The sequence below is a fragment of the Sapajus apella genome, unplaced genomic scaffold (assembly GCF_009761245.1).
Source record: "Sapajus apella isolate SASKATOON/1434 unplaced genomic scaffold, GSC_monkey_1.0 scaffold10, whole genome shotgun sequence".
In the NCBI taxonomy this organism is placed as follows: Eukaryota; Metazoa; Chordata; class Mammalia; order Primates; family Cebidae; genus Sapajus; species Sapajus apella.
This window is the reverse complement of record NW_022436950.1, coordinates 29,184,415-29,203,312: the sequence shown is the minus strand read 5'-3', so window position 1 is coordinate 29,203,312 and position 18,898 is coordinate 29,184,415. Positions and strand designations below refer to the sequence as shown.

The 18,898-nt window shown below is 39.4% G+C and overlaps 1 protein-coding gene across 1 annotated transcript in view; it reads right to left on the bottom strand.

Moving 5' to 3' along the window:
- Window positions 1-18,898, bottom strand: part of ACADL (acyl-CoA dehydrogenase long chain) — a 53,643-nt gene that overhangs the window by 29,129 nt on the left and 5,616 nt on the right. Inside the window, 8 exon segments of the mRNA XM_032278801.1 lie at window positions 1,684-1,848; window positions 3,286-3,313; window positions 3,316-3,422; window positions 5,971-5,998; window positions 6,001-6,042; window positions 6,045-6,102; window positions 8,777-8,986; window positions 9,081-9,167. Coding sequence (XP_032134692.1) covers window positions 1,684-1,848; window positions 3,286-3,313; window positions 3,316-3,422; window positions 5,971-5,998; window positions 6,001-6,042; window positions 6,045-6,102; window positions 8,777-8,986; window positions 9,081-9,167 — 725 coding nt within the window.

Here is an 18,898-nt window from a genome sequence, read left to right as displayed (position 1 = left end):
TGTTTGCATGTGTAAGTTTAGAGATAAATCAAAATCTCATTTATTTTATTGCCCCTTTGTGAGAGCTAACATGCAATAGCTGGAAGTGGAACATGCTAACCACAGAGCTAATACAACTCAATTTGAATACTGGCAGTCAGCCAGGTAGTTATCTTACAGAATGAAATTAAAAGCAATTATAAAGGAAGAAGATTAAATTTCCACTTGTTTAGATCACACTTGTAGGCAACAGAAGTGAACAGAAACCTTAATTTTTGACAAAATTAAGTATTATTATTGGCCTATAGAAATTTACATCTTAAAAAGACAAATACCAATGTAAACATACTGCAAGTCATGCTATAGAGTATTAAGAGATTTAAAAATAAATAACATGGTCAAAAAAGAAAATCTTATGATAAAAATGGAGGGCCTGTCTTCCACAAAAACAATTCCTGGATTTTCACTTACCACTTCTTCCGAATCTCTAAGTTCTTCCTTTTCTCTATTTGTTTTCTGTTGACCCACAAGCTGCGGCTATCTGTAGCATAAATCATTTCCCTTACCAGTTAGCCTCAAACCACTGCCCACTCTCTGCATTTTCTTTCACCACTCAGCCCTGAGAAAGATTACTTTCTGTTCTCTGCCTCTGTTTTCTCAACAACCATCTCACTCCCATAAAAAGTAACTTCTGCCCCTCCACCCTGCTGAAATCACAAAGGATTATTAGGCCTGCCGGGACCTCTCCTCCATTCTCAATATCACTGTGGCCTTCACATTACTAACTTCTTTCTCCTTTCCTATGGCCTTTGCAACTGACTTCTCTAATTAGTCACGTCTAGATTTCTTTAAAACTCTCAATCCTTCTGTCTCTGTTGCTCCATCTTCTTTTGTACAGTTCCAAATGAAACATACTGCCCAGATTTTTCTCCTTGGTCCCTTTTTTTCATTTTACCACTTGAGGATCAGTTCCCATTCTGTGGAAGCTCTTTCCCCCATTCTTATAAAACTGGTTCCTTCTCATCTGTCAAATCTCAGTTTAAATACAACTACTGTTTATAGGCCTTTGTTAGCATTTGCCTAAATTTGCTTTTCCCTATCCCACCAAACACAAACATACCATTAATCAGTCTATAGCCCAGCGCTTCATTTCCTTCACAGTACTTATCATAATTTATAATTACAAATATATATACTTGCTTATTTCTTGCCCTTCTCAGTAAGTATAGAGACCACATCTGTTTTGTTCACTATTGTATACCTGGCACATTGAAGACACATACTAAATAATCAGCAAATAACCGAATACATGATCTTATTCATTCCTATTGTATCAATTCTTAGATATGAAAGACTTTTAAAACCTTACTACTCCACCCTTATTTCTACAATTTCAAATACACCTGTTGAACAAACTGCTTGACATTTTTTACATGTGACTCTCACCCTACATCTAAAATTCATTACGCTGAAAATTCAACTCTTATACTACCATTATCTTTGAATAAAACTGTGTTAGTCTCTCAAACATAGCATACATTATCATCTGCTTTATTGTTATGTTCCTACTTGAGGTCATGAATTATCCCATGTTCATCGTTGCATTCCTCCTAGCACATAGCTCAGTCTATATATTAACGAAGTACTAAGAAAATGTTAAGGCACTGCTTCCAAGAATCCAAAGCCAGCTAAATATTAACTTACCTTCCAGCTCACGGCTCTGTCATTGCTATTTCACCAATACATTTGCCTGTAGTCATCTGAGGAATAAAGTGCTTAATCTGTTCTTCTGAGCCATAGTTTGCAATATAGGGCATGGCAATTGCTGAATGAACACCAAAACCGGGGCCTGAACAATTTGAATAAGCTCTTAGAAAGAAAAAAGAAGAAAAATTAAAGCATAAAATAGCAATTAAAAAATGACTATTGTAACAACAGTGTATTAAAGAGCCTATCAAACTGTTTGGTAGTAGCCTATCTCATCACAAACCTATGGCATTCCCGAGTATTTTCTTAGTATTTTATTTTTACTAATTTTAAAACTTCTGATTCCAACACAATAACAGGGCTCTACTAGAGTTCAATGAACACTTATTTAATTGAGAGATAAAATATTTTAAAATATAAATCACCTGCAATTATATTCTTATAACACAGTAGAATAATAACTGTATTCTTCTAATTATCTTTGCCATAAGAATGTATTCTAATAAGATGGAGTCACGGTTAAAACAAATAAACAAAAGAACAAAAATAAAAAATAAAAAAACAGCAAATAGAATAGAAGAAAAAAAGAACAAAAAACAAAACAAAAGATGGTGTCATGCAGTAAATTTTGTACTTTGCTCTTTTCTTTTAAAATTATGGCACATATGCACACCAATACAAATTTTAAATTTAAAAATAAATTATATGATACAACAAAATTGTATTTTTACATAGATTTTAATCTTAAATAGCTGGAAAATACTACAAGTTGTTTATTTACCATAATTTTCTTATCCATTCTCCCACTTCTGGACATTTAGATTGCTTCAAAATTTGGAGAATTATGACCTAACGTGACAATGATTTCTGAACACAGTATCTATTTTTCCTATTAAATTATTTTAAGATAAATTCCCCAAAGTGGCATTCTAGGTAAAGGAGCAGGAACTTTTTTTTTTTTTTTTTTAACTTTTTTGCCTTTCTAGTCCCCAAAAGATTTATTGTTCCAATTTATAATGCCACCATTAGTGTATGACACTTTCACTGCAATCTTGTCAGCACTGGGTATTAGGACTTTTGATTTTCACTAGCTTTATAGATACTCAAAATGATACCTCCAGATCAGTTTAATTTGCATTTGATTGGTACTGAGGATAAACTTTTCTCATTTAAAAAACCCATTTGCATTTCTTTTTTGATGAATTATTGCTTCAAATTCTTTACCCATTTTTCAGCTGCAATGTTTATTTGTTTTTGAATATTAAAATTCTAGTATATTTGATGGAAATGTTTTTCTACTCCACTGTTCTCTTTCAACTATCTTTTCTAAGGGGGAAAAGTAATCATAAGCATCAAAAGAAAAAAAACTTTCTCTTTAATTTTCAATAGCACCTATTTCAGCAACTTAAAGGGATTTTCTTATTATCCCACATTCAAAAAACCTGCAAGAGTACATGAATGGTATAATCTTTTACATTTTACACTGAATTTTCAATCTTCCAAGAAGATTAAAAAGCATTTTTTTTTTTTTTGGTCATCTCAGAAAGGTGAGCGGTGTGTTTACAAAACAAGACTCAACCTAAAGGTCTCCATACTTACTGCTCCTCCCAGACAACAGCTTCTGGGGCAAATCCCCTCCAATCCCACCATGACGCTCTGCAATATTGACACCAAGCACTCCTTGTTTTCCAGCTTTTTCCCAGACCTCCCTACTTACTTCTCTAGCTTTCTCCCATCTATAAATAATAAATATTTTAAAATCAGAGAATTTTTTTCATATTATTTAAATGACCACAATTTTGAACTTAATGAATGATTTTGTGCAGAAATGCATTCTTAATTTAAGGTAATTATTTACATTACCCATATGCTTCTATTTGCCTCTCTTTTATCATTTCTCCTCCTCTTTTTTTCTGTTTTTGTTTTGCTTTGTGTTTATTTGTTTTTTTTTTTTTTCTTAAGAGACAGGGCTGTCACCCAGGCTGGTGTGCAATGGCACAATCATAGCTCACTGCAGCCTCAAAACCCTGGGTTCAAACAATCCTCTCATCTCAGCCTCTTGAGCAGCTGAGACTTAAGGCATGTGCCACAAGGCCAGGCTAATTAAAAAAAAAAATTTTTTTTTTTTTTTTTTTGTAGAGCTGGGGCCTTATTATGATGCCCAGGCTGATCTTAAACTCTTGGCCTCAAGCAGTCCTCAAACCTTAGCCTCCCAAACCACTAGCATTACAAGTATGAGCCATAGCACCCAGCCTTCTCTGCTTCTTTATGTTTGCCATTTCCTTTCCCCATCTTGACTATTTATTGGGCTTGAAAATTATACCCACTGATATTCATTGACGTAGTTTTGCTCAGCTTGTGCTCTTACATACAAGCTTAGTTATGCTATGTCATCATGGGAATTTGCCTAACCTGTTATAGTAAAAGGCAATTCTCCTTGGCATATTTCCTTAAAGTGCTGAACTTATGGGACAAGCATACAGAAGCTGACAAAGTAGGGAACCTCATTACAGTTTAAACAGGAACACCAGGAGAGCAGAAGCACCTTGCACCATAGCTCTATATCAAATGAACTTCTGAAAACGTTAGACATTTGTGTAGGATAGGCATCCTCAGCTTTTCTTTAAAAATAAGAATGGCAGGATGAGGAAATAGATGGCTAGTTGGAGATAGTGAAAAAAAATCTGAAAATTTTTGTATTTTTAAGTGGATTATAATTAATAAGATATAGGGCATTTGAAGATACTGATTGAAGGTAGTTATAGACACTACAAAAAATTTAAGAGTTGGATTATCAGGTGTGGTTTGAACACAGTTGTTGCCTCCAGTAGCTTTGGAAATATTTTTATTATTGACTTAAAATTTGTCAGCTCCTATTATTTTATTTCAAAGCCTTCTCAACATTTTTTTCTGGAACAAAGTTTAAAAGCAGTGAAGAAATAAACAAAAGAGATTCTATTAGAGCAAAGTGTACTATGTCTCTCTTGTCTTTAAGAAGCTAGTTGAGGCCAGATGCAGGTTCACTCCTGTAATCCCAGCACTTTGGGAGGCTGAGGCAGGAGGGTCGCTTGAGCCCAGAAGTTCAAGGCTGCAGTGAGCTATGATCAATGCCACTACACTCTAGCCTGGGCAACAGAATGATACCATATCTCAAAACCAAAAACCAAAAACCAAAAAACTAAAAAACAGAAGTTAGTTGCTTTTCACCAAAGACTAGTCATGGCTTTTGGCTTCTGAGTTTAGCTAATTTTGGTCATTCTTACCAAGAAGGTATTAGTAAAAACTTAATGGAAATAACTTTTAATTCTATTTAAAAACCATTCTAAACATCGTAAAGTACAAATGTCTGTGACTTAAGACAGTTCAACTTACAATTTTTTTTACGTATGGTGCAAAAGCAATTCATGATCAGTCAAAAACATACTTACTTCAAGCATCCATATAACCATTTTGTTTTTCATTAGAGTATTTAATACATTACACGAGTTATTTAGTACTTTATTGCAAAGCAGACATTGCGTTAGATGACTTTGCCTAACTGTAGGCTTATATAATTGTTTTGAGCATGCAGGCTGGCCTAAACTATGGCATTTAGCAGGGTAGGTGTATAAAACCTCACAAAGCTATGATGTTCCTGAACCATTTCTCTCTTCATTTTTACTAATCTTCTAATTTCTGCTTCTAACATAACAATGCTGAGAATTTTTTTGTTTTTATAATAATGTGTTAAAATAATAACAATGCATTTTTGATTTATGATATTTTCAACTTGTAGCCCCATCCTAAATTGAGGAGTATCTGTATTGGCACTGAGTAAATTTTGGAAATGAAGCAAAATCTTATTGTAATAGAAATGATAGGTTTTTGGTCAATAAAGTAATAGTAATTAATCAAGAAATATCCAGAGGTAACCAATTGTTTACCAAGGTTTGTATTATGCTGACTTTTTGAGCTTTTAGTTTAATTAATCCATGAAGGAGAAAAAAAAAGACTATGAAATTGACTAGTATTTTGTTGTCACTTACCCATGGTTTAAAAAAATACTACTCTTAGGCTAAGTTGCAAATTTTCAAATTTTCTTATTTGTGTATAGTACATTTTAAAATTCATTAAAAAAAATCTCTAAGAATCCCGGGATTTTACAATGTTATGGTGAAGAGCAGTAAAAACGTGAATAAAGTCCCAAACATAGTATGTTTTCTGTATAGCAATGTATGACATTCTAGGGAATGGTCCTATCATACCCCTAATATTTACTACATTAGAGGAAAATGTGCTACTTACTCTGAGTTCTAAGGAATCACTTCTTGAAAAAAAACTTCCTTACACTTTCCTGGAAAATGTCATGCTCTGAAGAAATATTTTTCTAATTCCTATATCTGTTAACTTTTTAGCAGAAGTTTCTAGATGTTCTTTCTGTCCGAAAAAAAAAAAAAAAAAGAAAGAAAGAAAAGAGAAAGAAAGAAAGAAGCCACAGCCAGGGTAGGTTAAACCAGAAAGGTGAGATTAGAGCAAACCCTTGAGGGTGACAGAGGCATACCACTAGAGTAAAATAATTTTAGGACAAAAGGGAAACTAGAGCAAAGGCTGTATGTCTGAATGGTGTCTGATGTGTTCTAGAAAGAGCAAGGAGGCAAGTGTAGCCAGAGTGGACTGAGAAGAGTGGCTGAGGTCAGAGATAACAGGGGACCAGGACATGCAGGGGACCTTGACCATTGTCCTGCTGCATCAAATAAACATTTATTTTATCTGTAGAATGGAAATGATTGGCTCCTTTTTCTTGCTAGTAGAAATAAAACTATAAAGCACATATTTGTCCATACAGATTTTCCATACTTGAGATTTTTCCTCAGGAAAAAATATGGTGAGATCAGAAACTAGGGCCATAAGACACTGAATTATTTGTCAACATAATGAGTAAATAATACAGCCATAATTTAAAATAGAATCTACTGGATCTTAAAATTGAATAGCCTATACTGTGTTAAGGAAATCTCTGCAATATTTCTAAGTAAAATACATTAAGACACAGGAAAGCAAAAGAAATGCCAAAAGAATAAAGACTTTCAGATCAGTCAAAGGTAATCGAGAGAATATGCAGAAGGAAGAAAATCAAAACACTTGGCAGCAAGCTTATCGCAACATGCATTTCTTAGTCTAAAGATGAAGAAATCTGTATTGGAAAAATTGGAATTTTTTACTCTAAGGCAATAAACTCCAACTAATCTTACTGGCTAAGCTGTTAATTTTTTTTAAAGCCTCCTTTACTTTTTAAAAGGGAGACAATCTCCACCAGCACCATCCACAACACCTGGAAGCTGGTTATAAATACAGTCTCAGGCCCCATCCCAGACCCACTGAATCAGAAGCTGTATTTCAACAAGATTCTCAAGTGATTTCCTATGCACATTAAAGGTCAAGAAGCTATTACAACAAATCTGTAGCCCCCCAGCCCATTCAGAGGGTCTCTCAGATCTCCCTTTTTCCAGTGTTCTCTATTTGAGAGTAGATTTTCTTGCCATGCTTCAATCAAACTAACTCATGCCAATGGATAATACAGAAGCAGATATAATTATCTGCCTATCTTCTATTAAGCCAGACGTTAAGGGAGTTGCAAAAATGTAAAACATGTCGTTCTTTTCACTTTTTTTCTGTTTGTTCAGGATAAGTTATTTTTCACAAAAACTGTTATGTTAACATGTAATGAGCTTATTATTGTAACTTTTAAATAAACTAAATATTTGTAAAGTTTATCAGTTTTGTAGATACCTTTTGATAAGACAGACAGATGGATATAACCTACATAAACAAAAGGGCTTTGGAGCCTCTAAGTTTAAGAGCATAAGGGAGTCCTATTATTAAAAAGTTTGAGGCAGTACCTTGGGAGGCTGAGGCAGGTGGATCACGAGGTCAGGGGTTCAGCACCAGCCTGGCCAATATGGTGAAACCCCGTCTTTACTAAAAAAAAATACAAAAATTAGCCAGGTGTGGTGGCGGGCGCCTGTAATCCCAGGTACTGAGGAGGCTGAGGCAGGAGAATCGCTTGAACCCGGAAGCGGAGGTTGCAGTGAGCAGAGATGGCACCACGGCCCTCCGTCCTGGGCAAGAGTGAGACTCTGCCTCAAAACAAAACAAAACAAAAAAAAAAAGTTTGAGGATCACTTCTTATAATGTTTCAGGGAAGAGTAAAGTATGTATCCTAAAGATACATACTTAAAGAGAAAGTCACCTTTTCAATGAAGCCTTCCCATGCCACCCCAGGAAGAAGAGGCATTTTATCTCGTAGCTCTCAAAGCAAATTAGAGTACTTTACACCAATGCTGTCATTCGCTAATTTGCCAGTTCCTTCACTCTTATTAAATAATGAATTCTCCATGCTTCCAATTTGTCTACCCAGTGAATAGGCTTTATGCATCAGATGGTATCTGAAACTTTTGATCACATTATAAAGACCACCTTAATAGTCACTGAGCCACTTAGACTCTCCGTTCATTAATCCTCTGTATTTAAAGGATTTGTTGATAAATCCAAAGCTAATTTCATTGTCTGATGGAACCCTCCCCAGGTCATTTCTATCCTGGCTTGTCCTGGACACTTTTGGTCCGCGCCGCAACCCGGGCACTGAGTCCTGCTCCCAGGTTCACCACCGCGCGGAGGGTCTAAGCCGCGGGGGCGCCGGGTTCACAGTTCGAACTGGGACAAAGAGCTAGCCACTAATTTTTTAAAGAAAAAAATGACAAGGGCACAATTCATTTAAATAGTTGCCTACTTTAAGTAAATCAATTTCCAACGTTACAAAATAAGCTTCATGTACATTTCGCAGCCCTCTCTCCTGCAGCCGGGCCCAGGGGGTGACCACCTCCTCCCAAAACGCAGGCTCCCGAGTCCCACTGCAGGCTGTTGAACTAGATGGGCAGTACTGAGACTCCGGAGTGAGCTTCTGGGAAACTCGGTTTTCCCCCGGGTGGGCTCCGTCCGGGCAGCACGGCTGACACCCCTTTTTTCTCCGCCCTGAAGCTGGTTGCGCCCAGGCCGCGAGATCGGGGAAACAATGCCAGCCCTACCCCGTGCCAGAGTAGGGGCGCACTACCAGCAGCGCACGCACATCCCGCTTCAAACCAGCCACCCGAGTGACTGGCTGTCCCGCCCCGCAGCCTCCAGGCACGCGCCGCGGAAGCCCCGGCTGGCACTCACCGCGCGGCGGGCGGCGGCCGCCCAGGACGAGTAGGCACCCTCGGAGGAGGCGAGCGGCCAAGGCTGGAACACTAGGGGCGCGGGGGCAGCGGAGGCGACTCCGCGGCTACTTGGCGACTCGGGGCAGGGCGCGGCGCGAGGCTGGAGGACGGTCAGCTGACGCGTCCACCCGCGGTGTCCTCCCGAAAAAACACTCGCACGTGCCCAGATAAAGGCGCCGCGTGCGCCCTACTGGAGCCGCCACGACCCCACGGGCTGAGTGTCGCGAAGCAACACGTCCCTCTTGGCTGTCAACAGTAGGATTTTACAGCAAAACTGCTGCCTTTCTTTGCAGCATTCTTTCTTGTTTATGGAAGCAGTTCTGAGCCTTTTAACGGTCCTGAATCCCTTTGAGTTATGGAAGTCAGCTATGGAGCCCCCAGATCCACCCAAATACGTAACCATAAAAATGTACATGAAGCTTATTTTGTACCGTTGGAAATTGATTTACTTAAATTAGGCAACTATTTAAATGAATTGTGCCCTTGTCATTTTTTTCTGAAAAAAATTAGTGGCTGGCTCCTGAAAAAAATTAAAAAATATATAATATGCAAATAAAAACCGCGACGTTAGTTCAGTTTTCCAGTAATACTTGACTTGAATTCAGTCCTTGCCATTACCTTTTCACTCAAGTCACCAATAGTGTTTCTGCATTTCATTTCAATGAAGTCTGAGCTCTTGAGATTTATGAATTTTTTTGTATGGAAAATATCTGAAGACGTTTGAACTTGAAAGAATGTGGAGTGGATTTCAAAGGAGGTAAAGCAAGGAGTTAAGGCCATTTTACTAATCAAGGACAGTTACCATGAACCTGAAATGGTAGAAGTGAAAAAGAGGCATTTTGTGTTAGAAATCAACTACTAACTAACTGAAAGTAGAACATAAGAGGAAGTTTTTTGTTTTTTTTTAAAATTGTACTTTAGGTTCTGGGGTACATGTGCAGATCATGCAGGATTGTTGCATAGGTACATACACGGCAATGTGGTTTGCTGCCTCCATCCCCCTGTCACCTATATATGGCATGTCTCCCCATGTTATCCCTCCCCTACCTCCCCACTCCCCGGCTGACCCTCCCCTAGCCTTCCCCCAACAGACCCCAGTGTGTGATGCTCCCCTTCCTGTGTCTACCTGTTCTCCTTGTTCAACACCTGCCTATGAGTGAGAACAAGTGGTGTTTGATTTTCTGTTCTTGTGTCAGTTTGCTGAGAATGATTGCTTACAGATTCATCCATGTCCCTACAAAGACCACGAATTCATTGTTTTTTTATGGCTGCATAGCATTCCATGGTGCATATATGCCACATTTTCCTTGTCCAGTCTATCATCGATGGGCATTTGGGTTGGTTCCAGGACTTTGCTATTGTAAACAGTGCTGCAGTGAACATACGTGTTCATGTGTCTTTACAGTAGAACAATTTATAATCCTTTGGGTATATACCCAGTAATGGGATTGCTGGGTCAGATGGGATTTCTATTTCTAGGTCCTTGAGGGATTGCCACACTTTCTTCCACAATGGTTGAACTAATTTACACTCCCACCAACAGTGTAAAAGTGTCCCTGTTTCTCCACATCCTCTCCAGCATCTGTTGTCTCCAGATTTTTTAATGATCGCCATTCTAACTGGCGTGAGATGGTATCTCAATGTGGCTTTGATTTACATTTCTCTAATGACCAGTGATGATGACCATTTTTTCATATATTTGTTGGCCTCATATATGTCTTCTTTTGAAAAGTGTCTATTCATATCCTTTGCCTGCTTTTGAGTGGCTTTGTTTTTTTCTTGTAAATCTGTTTTAGTTCTTTGTACATTCTTGATATTAGCCCTTTATCAGATGGGTAGATTGCAAAAATTTTTTCCCATTCTGTTGGTTGCCAGTTAACTCTAATGATTGTTTCTTTTGCTGTACAGAAGCTCTGGAGTTTAATTAGGTCCCATTTGTCTATTTTGGCTTTTGTTGCCAATGCTTTTGGTGTTTTAATCATGAAGTCTTTGCCTATGCCTATGTCCTGAATGGTTTTGCCTAGGTTTTCTTCTAGGGTTTTTATGGTGTTAGGTCTTATGTTTAAGTCTTTAATCCATCTGGAGTTAATTTTAGTGTAAGTTGTCAGGAAGGGGTACAGTTTCTGCTTTCTGCACATGGCTAGCCAGTTTTCCTGACACCATTTATTAAACAGGGAATCCTTTCCCCATTGCTTGTTTTTGTGAGGTTTGTCAAAGATCAGATGGTTGTAGACGTGTGGCATTGCCTCCGAGGCCTCTGTTCTGTTCCATTGGCCTATATTTCTGTTTTGGTACCAGTACCATGCTGTTTTGATGACTGTAGCCTTGTAGTATAGTTTGAAGTCACGTAGTATGATGCCTTCAGCTTTGTTCTTTTTGCTTAGGATTGTCTCGGCTATGCAGGCTCTCTTTTTGGTTCCATATGAAGCTTAGGGTGTTTTTTTCCAGTTCTGTGAAGAAGTTCATTGGTAGCTTGATGGGGATAGTGTTGAATCTATATATTGCTTTGAGCAATATGGCCATTTTCACGATATTTATTCTTCCAAACCATGAGCATGGAATGTTTCTCCATCTGTTTGTTTCCTTTCTTATTTCCTTGAGCAGTTGTTTGTAGTTCTCCTTGGAGAGGTCCTTTATATCCTTTGTTAGTTGTATTCCTAGTATTTTACTCTCTTTGTAGCAATTGTGAATGGGAGTTCGTTCATGATTTGGCTGTCTGTTAGTCTGTTATTGGTGTATAGGAATGCTTGTGATTTCTGCACATTGATTTTGTATCCTGAGACTTTGCTAAAGTTGCTTATCATTTTAAGGAGATTTTGAGCTGAGATGATAGGTTCTTCTAAATATACAATCATGTCCTCTGCAAATAGAGACAATCTGACTTCCTCCTTTCCTAATTGAATATGCTCTTTTTTTTTTCTTGCCTAATTGCTCTGGCTAGAACTTCCAATACTATATTGAATAGAAGTGGAGAGAGAGGACATCCTTGTCTAGTGCCAGATTTCAAAGGGAATGCTTCCTGTTTTTGCCCATTCAGTATGATATTAGCTGTAGGTTTGTCATAAATTCCTTTTATTATTTTGAGATACGTTCCTTCAATACCTAGTTTATTGAGAGTTTTTAGCATAAAGCGCTGTTGAATTTTGTCAAAGGCCTTTTCTGCATCTATTGAGATGATCATGTGGTTTTTGTCTTTGGTTCTTTTTCTGTGGTGGATTACATTTATAGACTTGCATATATTGAACCAGCCTTGCATCCCTGGGATGAAGCCTACTTGATCATGATGAATAAACTTTTTGATGTGCTGTTGCAATTGATTTGCCAGTATTTCATTGAAGAGTTTTGCATCTGTGTTCATCATGGATATTGGCCTGAAGTTTTCTTTTCTTGTTGAGTCTCTGCCGGGTTTTGGTATCAGGATGATGTTGGTCTCATAAAATGATTTGGGAAAGATTCCCTCTTTTTGTTTTCTTTGGAATAGTTTCAGAGGAAATGGTACCAGCTCCTCTTTGTATGTCTGGTAGAATTCGGCTGTGAACCCGTCTGGACCTGGACTTTTTTTTGGTTGGTAGGCTATTAATCGCTGCCTCAACTTCAGCCCTTGTTGTTAGTCTGTTCAAGGTTTCAACTTCTTCCTGGTTTAGGTTTGGGAGGGTGCAAGTGTCCAGGAATTTATCCATTTCTTCCAGGTTTACTGGTTTATGTGCATAGAGTTGTTTGTAGTAATCTCTGATGGCAGTTTGTATTTCTGTGGAATTAGTGGTGATATCCCCTTTATGGTTTTTTTATTGCATCTATTTGATTCTTCTCCCTTTTCTCTTTTATTAATCTGGCTAGCAGTCTATTTTGTTGATCTTTTCAAAAAACCAGCTCCTGTTGATTTTTTGAAGGATTTTTTGTGTCTCTATCTCCTTCAGTTCTGCTCTGATCTTAGTTGTTTCTTGTCTTCTTCTAGCTTTCGTGTTTTTTTGATCTAGCTCTTTCAATTTTGGCAATACAGTGTCAATTTTAGATCTTTCCTTGCCTCTCATGTGGGCATTTACTGTTATAAATTTCCCTCTAGACATTGCTTTAAATGTGTCCCAGAGATTCTGGTCCATTGTGTCTTCATTCTCATTGGTTTTGAAGAACATCTTTATCTCTGCCTTCATTTCATTGTTTATCCAGTCAACATTCAGGAGCCAGTTGTTCAGTTTTCATGAATTTGTGCATTTCTGAGTTAGTTTCTTAATCCTGAGTTCTAATTTGATTGCCCTGTAGTTTGAGAGACTATCTGTTATCATTTCCATTCTTTTGCATTTGCTGAGGAGTGATTTACTTCCAATTATGTGGTCAATTTTAGAGTAGCCACAGTATGTTGCTGAGAAGAATGTATATTCTGTGGATTTGGGGTGGAGAATTCTGTAGATGTCTATTAGGTCCACTTGGTCCAGATCTGAGTTTAAGTCCTGGATTTCCTTGTTAATTTCTGTCTTGTTGATCTGTCTAATATTGACAGTGGAGTGTTAAAGTCTCCCCCTATTAATGTGTGGGAGTCTAAGTCTCTTTGTAAGTCATTAAGAACTTGCTTTGTGTATCTGGGTGCTCCTGTAATGGGTGTATATATATTTAGGATCGTTAGCTCTTCTTGTTGGATTAATCCTTTTACCATTATGTAATGCCCTTCTTTGTCTCTTTTAATCTTTGTTGGTTTAAAGTCCATTTTATCAGAGACTAGGATTGCAACTCCTGCTTTTTTTGCTCTCCGTTGCTTGGTAAATCTTCCTCCATCCCTTTATTTTTCACTTATATGTGTCCTTGCATGTGAGATGGGTTTCCTGAGTACAGAACACCAATGGGTCTTGACTTTTCATCCAATTTGCCTGTTCGTGTCTTTTGATTGGGGCATTCAGCCCATTTATATTTAAGGTTAATACTGTTATGTGTGAATTTGATCCTGCCATTTTGATGCTAGCTGGATGTTTTGCCCATTAGTTCATACATTTTCTTCACTGTGTTGATGCTCTTTACCATTTGGTATGTTTTTGGAGTTGTTGGCACTGCTTGTTCCTTTCCTTGTTTAGTGCTTCTTTCAGGAGCTCTTGTAAGGCAAGCCTCATGGTGATGAAATCTCTCAGCGATTGCTTGTCTGTAACGGATTTTATTTCTCCTTCACTTATGAAGCTTAGTTTGACTGGATATGAAATTCTAGGTTGCAAGTTCTTTTCTTTAAGGGTGTTGAATATTGGCCCCCACTCTCTTCTGGCTTGTAGGGTTTCTGCCAAGAGATCTGCTGTGAGTCTGATGGGCTTCCCTTTGTGGGTAACCCAACCTTTCTCTCTGGCTGCGCTTAGCATTTTTTTCCTTCATTTCAACCCTGGTGAATCTGATGATTATGTGTCTTGGGGTTGCTCTTCTTGAGGAATATCTTTGTGGTGTTCTCTGTATTTCCTGGACTTGAATGGTGGCCTGCCTTTCTAGGTTGGGGAAGTTCTCCTGGATAATATCCTGAAGAGTGTTTTCCAGCTTAGATTCATTTGCTCCATCACATTCAGGTACACCTATCAAACATAGATTAGGTCTTTTCACATAAACCCATATTTCTGGGAGCCTTTGTTCATTTCTTTTCACTCTTCTTTCTCTAATCTTGCCTTCTCATTGAGTTGATCTTTGGTCTATGATATCCTTTCTTCTACCTGGTTGATTCAGCCATTGAAACTTGTGTATGTTTTGCACAGTTCTTGAGCTATGTTTTTCAGCTCCATCAAGTCATTTATATTCTTCTCTAAGCTGTTTATTCTAGTTAGCATTTCATCTAATCTTTCTTCAAGGTTCTTAGTTTCTTTGCATTGGGTAAGTAATCCTTTTGCTTGGAGAGGTTCATTATTACCCACTTTCTGAAGCCTGTTTTTTGTCAATTCATCAGGCTTGTTCTCCATCCAGCTTTGTTCCCTTGCTGGTGAGGAGTTATGATCCCTTGGAGGAGCAGAGGCTTTCTGGTTTTTGTTGTTTTCATCTATTTTGTGCTGGTTTCTTCCCATCTTCATGGATTTATCTACCTGTGGTCCTTGTAGTTGGTGACCTTTGAATGGGGTCTCTGAGTGGACATCCTTTTTGTTGATGTTGAAGCTATTTCTTTCTGTTTCCTAGCTTTCCTTCTAACAGTTAGGCCCCTCTGCATCAGGACTGCTGGAGGTCCAATCTAGACCCTGCTTGCCTGGGGATCACCCTCAGGGCTGCAGAACAGTAAGGGTTGCTGCCCGTTTCTTCTTCTGTTATCTTTGTCCCAGAAGGGTACCCACCAGATGTTGGCCTGAGCTCTCCTTTATGAGGTATCTCTTTGGATATATGGGGGTCGGGGAGCTGCTTGAGGAGACAGTCTGTTTCTTATGGGAGCTCAAATGCTGTGCTGGGAGCTCCATTGTTCCATGCAGAGCTGCTGGGCAGGTACATTTAAGTCTGCTGCAGTGGAACTCAAAACTGCCTCTTTTTGCAGGTGCTCTGTCCTAGGAAGGTCGGGCTTTATTTATAAGTTCCTGATGTGCTGCTGCCTTTTTTCATAGATGACTTGCCCAGCATGGAGATAGTCTAGTCACAGTCTGCCAGCAGAGGTGTTGCTGAGCTGCCATGGGCTCTGTCCAGCTGCTGTGTGAACTTCCTTGCAGTAGTGGCAAACACCATTCCCCTCACTGAACTGGACCTTCCCAGTCCAGCTGCACTTGCTGCAACACTCTCAATCCAGATCGTTTTAGATTGCTTGTTTTGTGGGTCTGGGACCCGCCAAGCCAGATCACCTGGCTCCCTGTCTCAGCCCTCTCCCTTTCAGTTGAATGGGCGGCTCTGTCTACCAGGTGTTCCAAGTGCCAGTTGAAACAGCTGCCCAGATTTGTTTGAGTTTCTGTGCGGCAACCTATGGCACTAGCTGAAACAGCCGTGCTGGAAACTCGTGGTACTTTTTAGCCTGGGAATCTCCTGGTCTGTGGGCAGTGAAAACTCGTTTGGAAATGCAGTGCTCACTCACCTTCTGTGTTGTTCTTGCTGGGAACTGCACTCCAGAGCTGTTCCTATTCTGCCATCTTGGATCCTCCCCAAGAGGAAGTTTTAAAAAGAAAGTTTTGGCTAGGCAGGAGGTTCATGCCTGTAATCCCAGCATTTTAGGAGGCTAAGGCAGGAGAATAGTTTGAGGTTCTAAGTTCAAGACCAGCCTGGGCAACATGGGGAGACCCTGTCTTTATAACGTAAATAAAAAGAAAGTTTTAATTATATTATAAACAATTAGAAGAATGTGAATATTTTTAGTTGACAGAGGGAGCACAAGCCTGCATCAGTCTTGCTAGAATTCGGGACTTGCGCCTGCCGTTGCTACCTCTACCATCTGTAGTCTGTGACCAAACTGAGGCAGGATAGGTAGGAAAGGAAGTAGCCATGTCTCTGAAAGCAGAAGCTATGATAACCAAACTTTCAACACAATAAGCCCCAGCATTTGCACTGTAGTAAGCTCATTCAAGCAAAACCATCTCTAGTGGAGAATATCCCCTATGGAGCGTATAAGCATTTTAATTTACCTGTCCTCAGATTGACCCTTTTGCCCATTATAATGGTAAAATTCACACCCTGGGATGGAGATTTAAGATGCCAATAAGACATGAGCTGTATGAAAGCTACTGCACATGTGCACCCAGAGGACCACCCAGAACATGCTTACTAATAACACCTCTTCCCACGCCTTTATGAAAAATCATGTAAGACTCCCACAAAGGGAGTTTCCCTAGTAACGGTCAATCTTGTCTCATCCTCACCAGCAGCCTCCTCTGAATCGTCTTTCAGGGTGCACTGTTTATTCTGCACCTCTCTCAGAGTATTCTTTCTCCTTTACAATAAATTCTACTCTGCAGCATCTCCTTTGCTGCCTGTCTCTTGTTTAAGTTATTTTAAACTACATAGACAAGAATGGAGGTTTCACAACAGTTGTTAACAAAACTCTTGGTCTTTCAAGGTGATAATTAGCTGATCAAGTAACCTACCAGTGTGAAGCCAATAAGGAACCTGTAAAGGAGCATACAAATCTGTTTTTCTCTCTACTCGTAATCAACACACTCCACTTCAGTGACCAAAATGTGTGGGATCCTTTTTTTCCTCCACATAACAGGAAATTTTCCAGTGAATACTAACTTGATGTCCTACAATTCAATTAAATTCAATCCTGATGCCACATATCTGGAGTAATGTCAGATTCCACAAGCTAAGGGCTCCATTACACAAGACTACCCCCACTTAACAAGCCAATGGCAAGTCCCAGGTTGTGAATGCAACTTCTGACCAGCCAGCTATAAACTGGGGTTCCCACAACCCTTTCTCGATGTGTTCCATAATTTGCCAGGATGGCTCATAGAACTCAGGGAAACACTTTACTGTGTTTGCCAGTTTATTATAAAACAATCTATCTCAGGAACAGCCATACTGGAGAGATGCATAAAGGAGGGTACTTGGTGGGGGTGGAAGGAGGGGGGCTGCAAAGCTTCCAAGTTAATCAAATCTTGTTTTTATAGAGCTTCATGTCCACCTTTCCTCCTTCCTGGAGATTGGTGGGTGAGGCTGTAAATTCCAACCTTCTAATCCTCTAAGCTCTTGATTTTTCTGATGACTAGCCTCAGCCTGGGCTAGCTAGGGGCCCACCATAAATCACCTCATTAGTGTAAACTCAAGTGTTAGGATGGGGCTCATTGTAAGTAACTAAAGACATTTCCATCATTCAGGAAATTTCAAGGGTTTTACAAACTCTGTAACAGGAATCAGGAACAAAGACCAAATATATTTCCTTTTTTTTTTAGACGGAGTCTCACCCTGTTGCCCAGGCTGGAGTGCAATGGTGAAATCTAGGCTCACTGCAATATCCACCTCCTGGATTCAAGCGATTTTCCTGCCTCAGCATCCTGAGTAGCTGGGATTACAGGCACGTGCCACCACGCCTGGCTAATTTTTGTATTTTTTTTTAGTAGAGACGAGGTTTTGCCATATTGGCCAGGCTCTTTCAGCTCTGCCATTCAGGACTGCACCTGCCTGCCCTCTCGGCACCGAGGTTCTTGCCTGGCATCCAGGGAGAATCAGGTCAGACAAACTGTTTGAAAGGTGATGAATACGGAAGACTTCACTGAGTGGTGGGTGGCTCTCAGTGGAAAGGGAAACTGGAAAGCGGCTGGGAAGGTGATTTTTCCCTGAAGCCCAGCCCTCTTCAGCCGGGCCCCTTTCTGAAGCCACAGGGTTTGAAGTTAGTTGTGTCTATCTGCAGTCTCTGACAGTTGTTTTTCTGTTTGCCTCTCAGCCACTTGTGTCATTGACACTCAGCCAGTTGTGTTGCTCTGCCAGCTTTAGTCTTTTATGGGCATAAGTCTGCCCCAAAAGGCAACATTTGGGCAGAAAAACAGAGTCAGTTGTTTTCACTTAGGGCCAAGGTTTCAGGCTTAAGGGTGCAGTTTACCCAGGAGTCCAGCCTTTCTGTATCATTGGGAGTTAGGATTTCTCAATACATGAATTTCCAGGGGAATTGAAGCATTCAGTTCATTGCAATAATCAATGTTTTCTACTGATTTAAAATATGACCTCTATCATTTGTACTACCTTATGTATTTCGATCTATTTGTAGACTTCTCTATCTCACTCATCTGCTTGTCTATTAATTCATTCAACAAATATTTATTGAAAGCCTTATACATGCCTATATGCCAGGCGATCTTCCAGATACTATAGACAGAAACCAATAAAGCACATTTTCTTTTTTTTGAGACAGCTTCACTCTTTTGCGCAGGCTGGAGTGAAGTGGCGTGATCTCAGCTCACTGCAACCTTGGCCCCCCGGGTTCAAGCGACTCTCCATTGCCTCAGCTGGGATTGTAGGCACCCACCACTACACCGGGCTAATTTTTGTATTTTTTAGCAGAGACAGGGTTTCACCATGTTGGCCTGGCTGGTCTGAAACAAAGCACATTTTTTTTTTTTTTT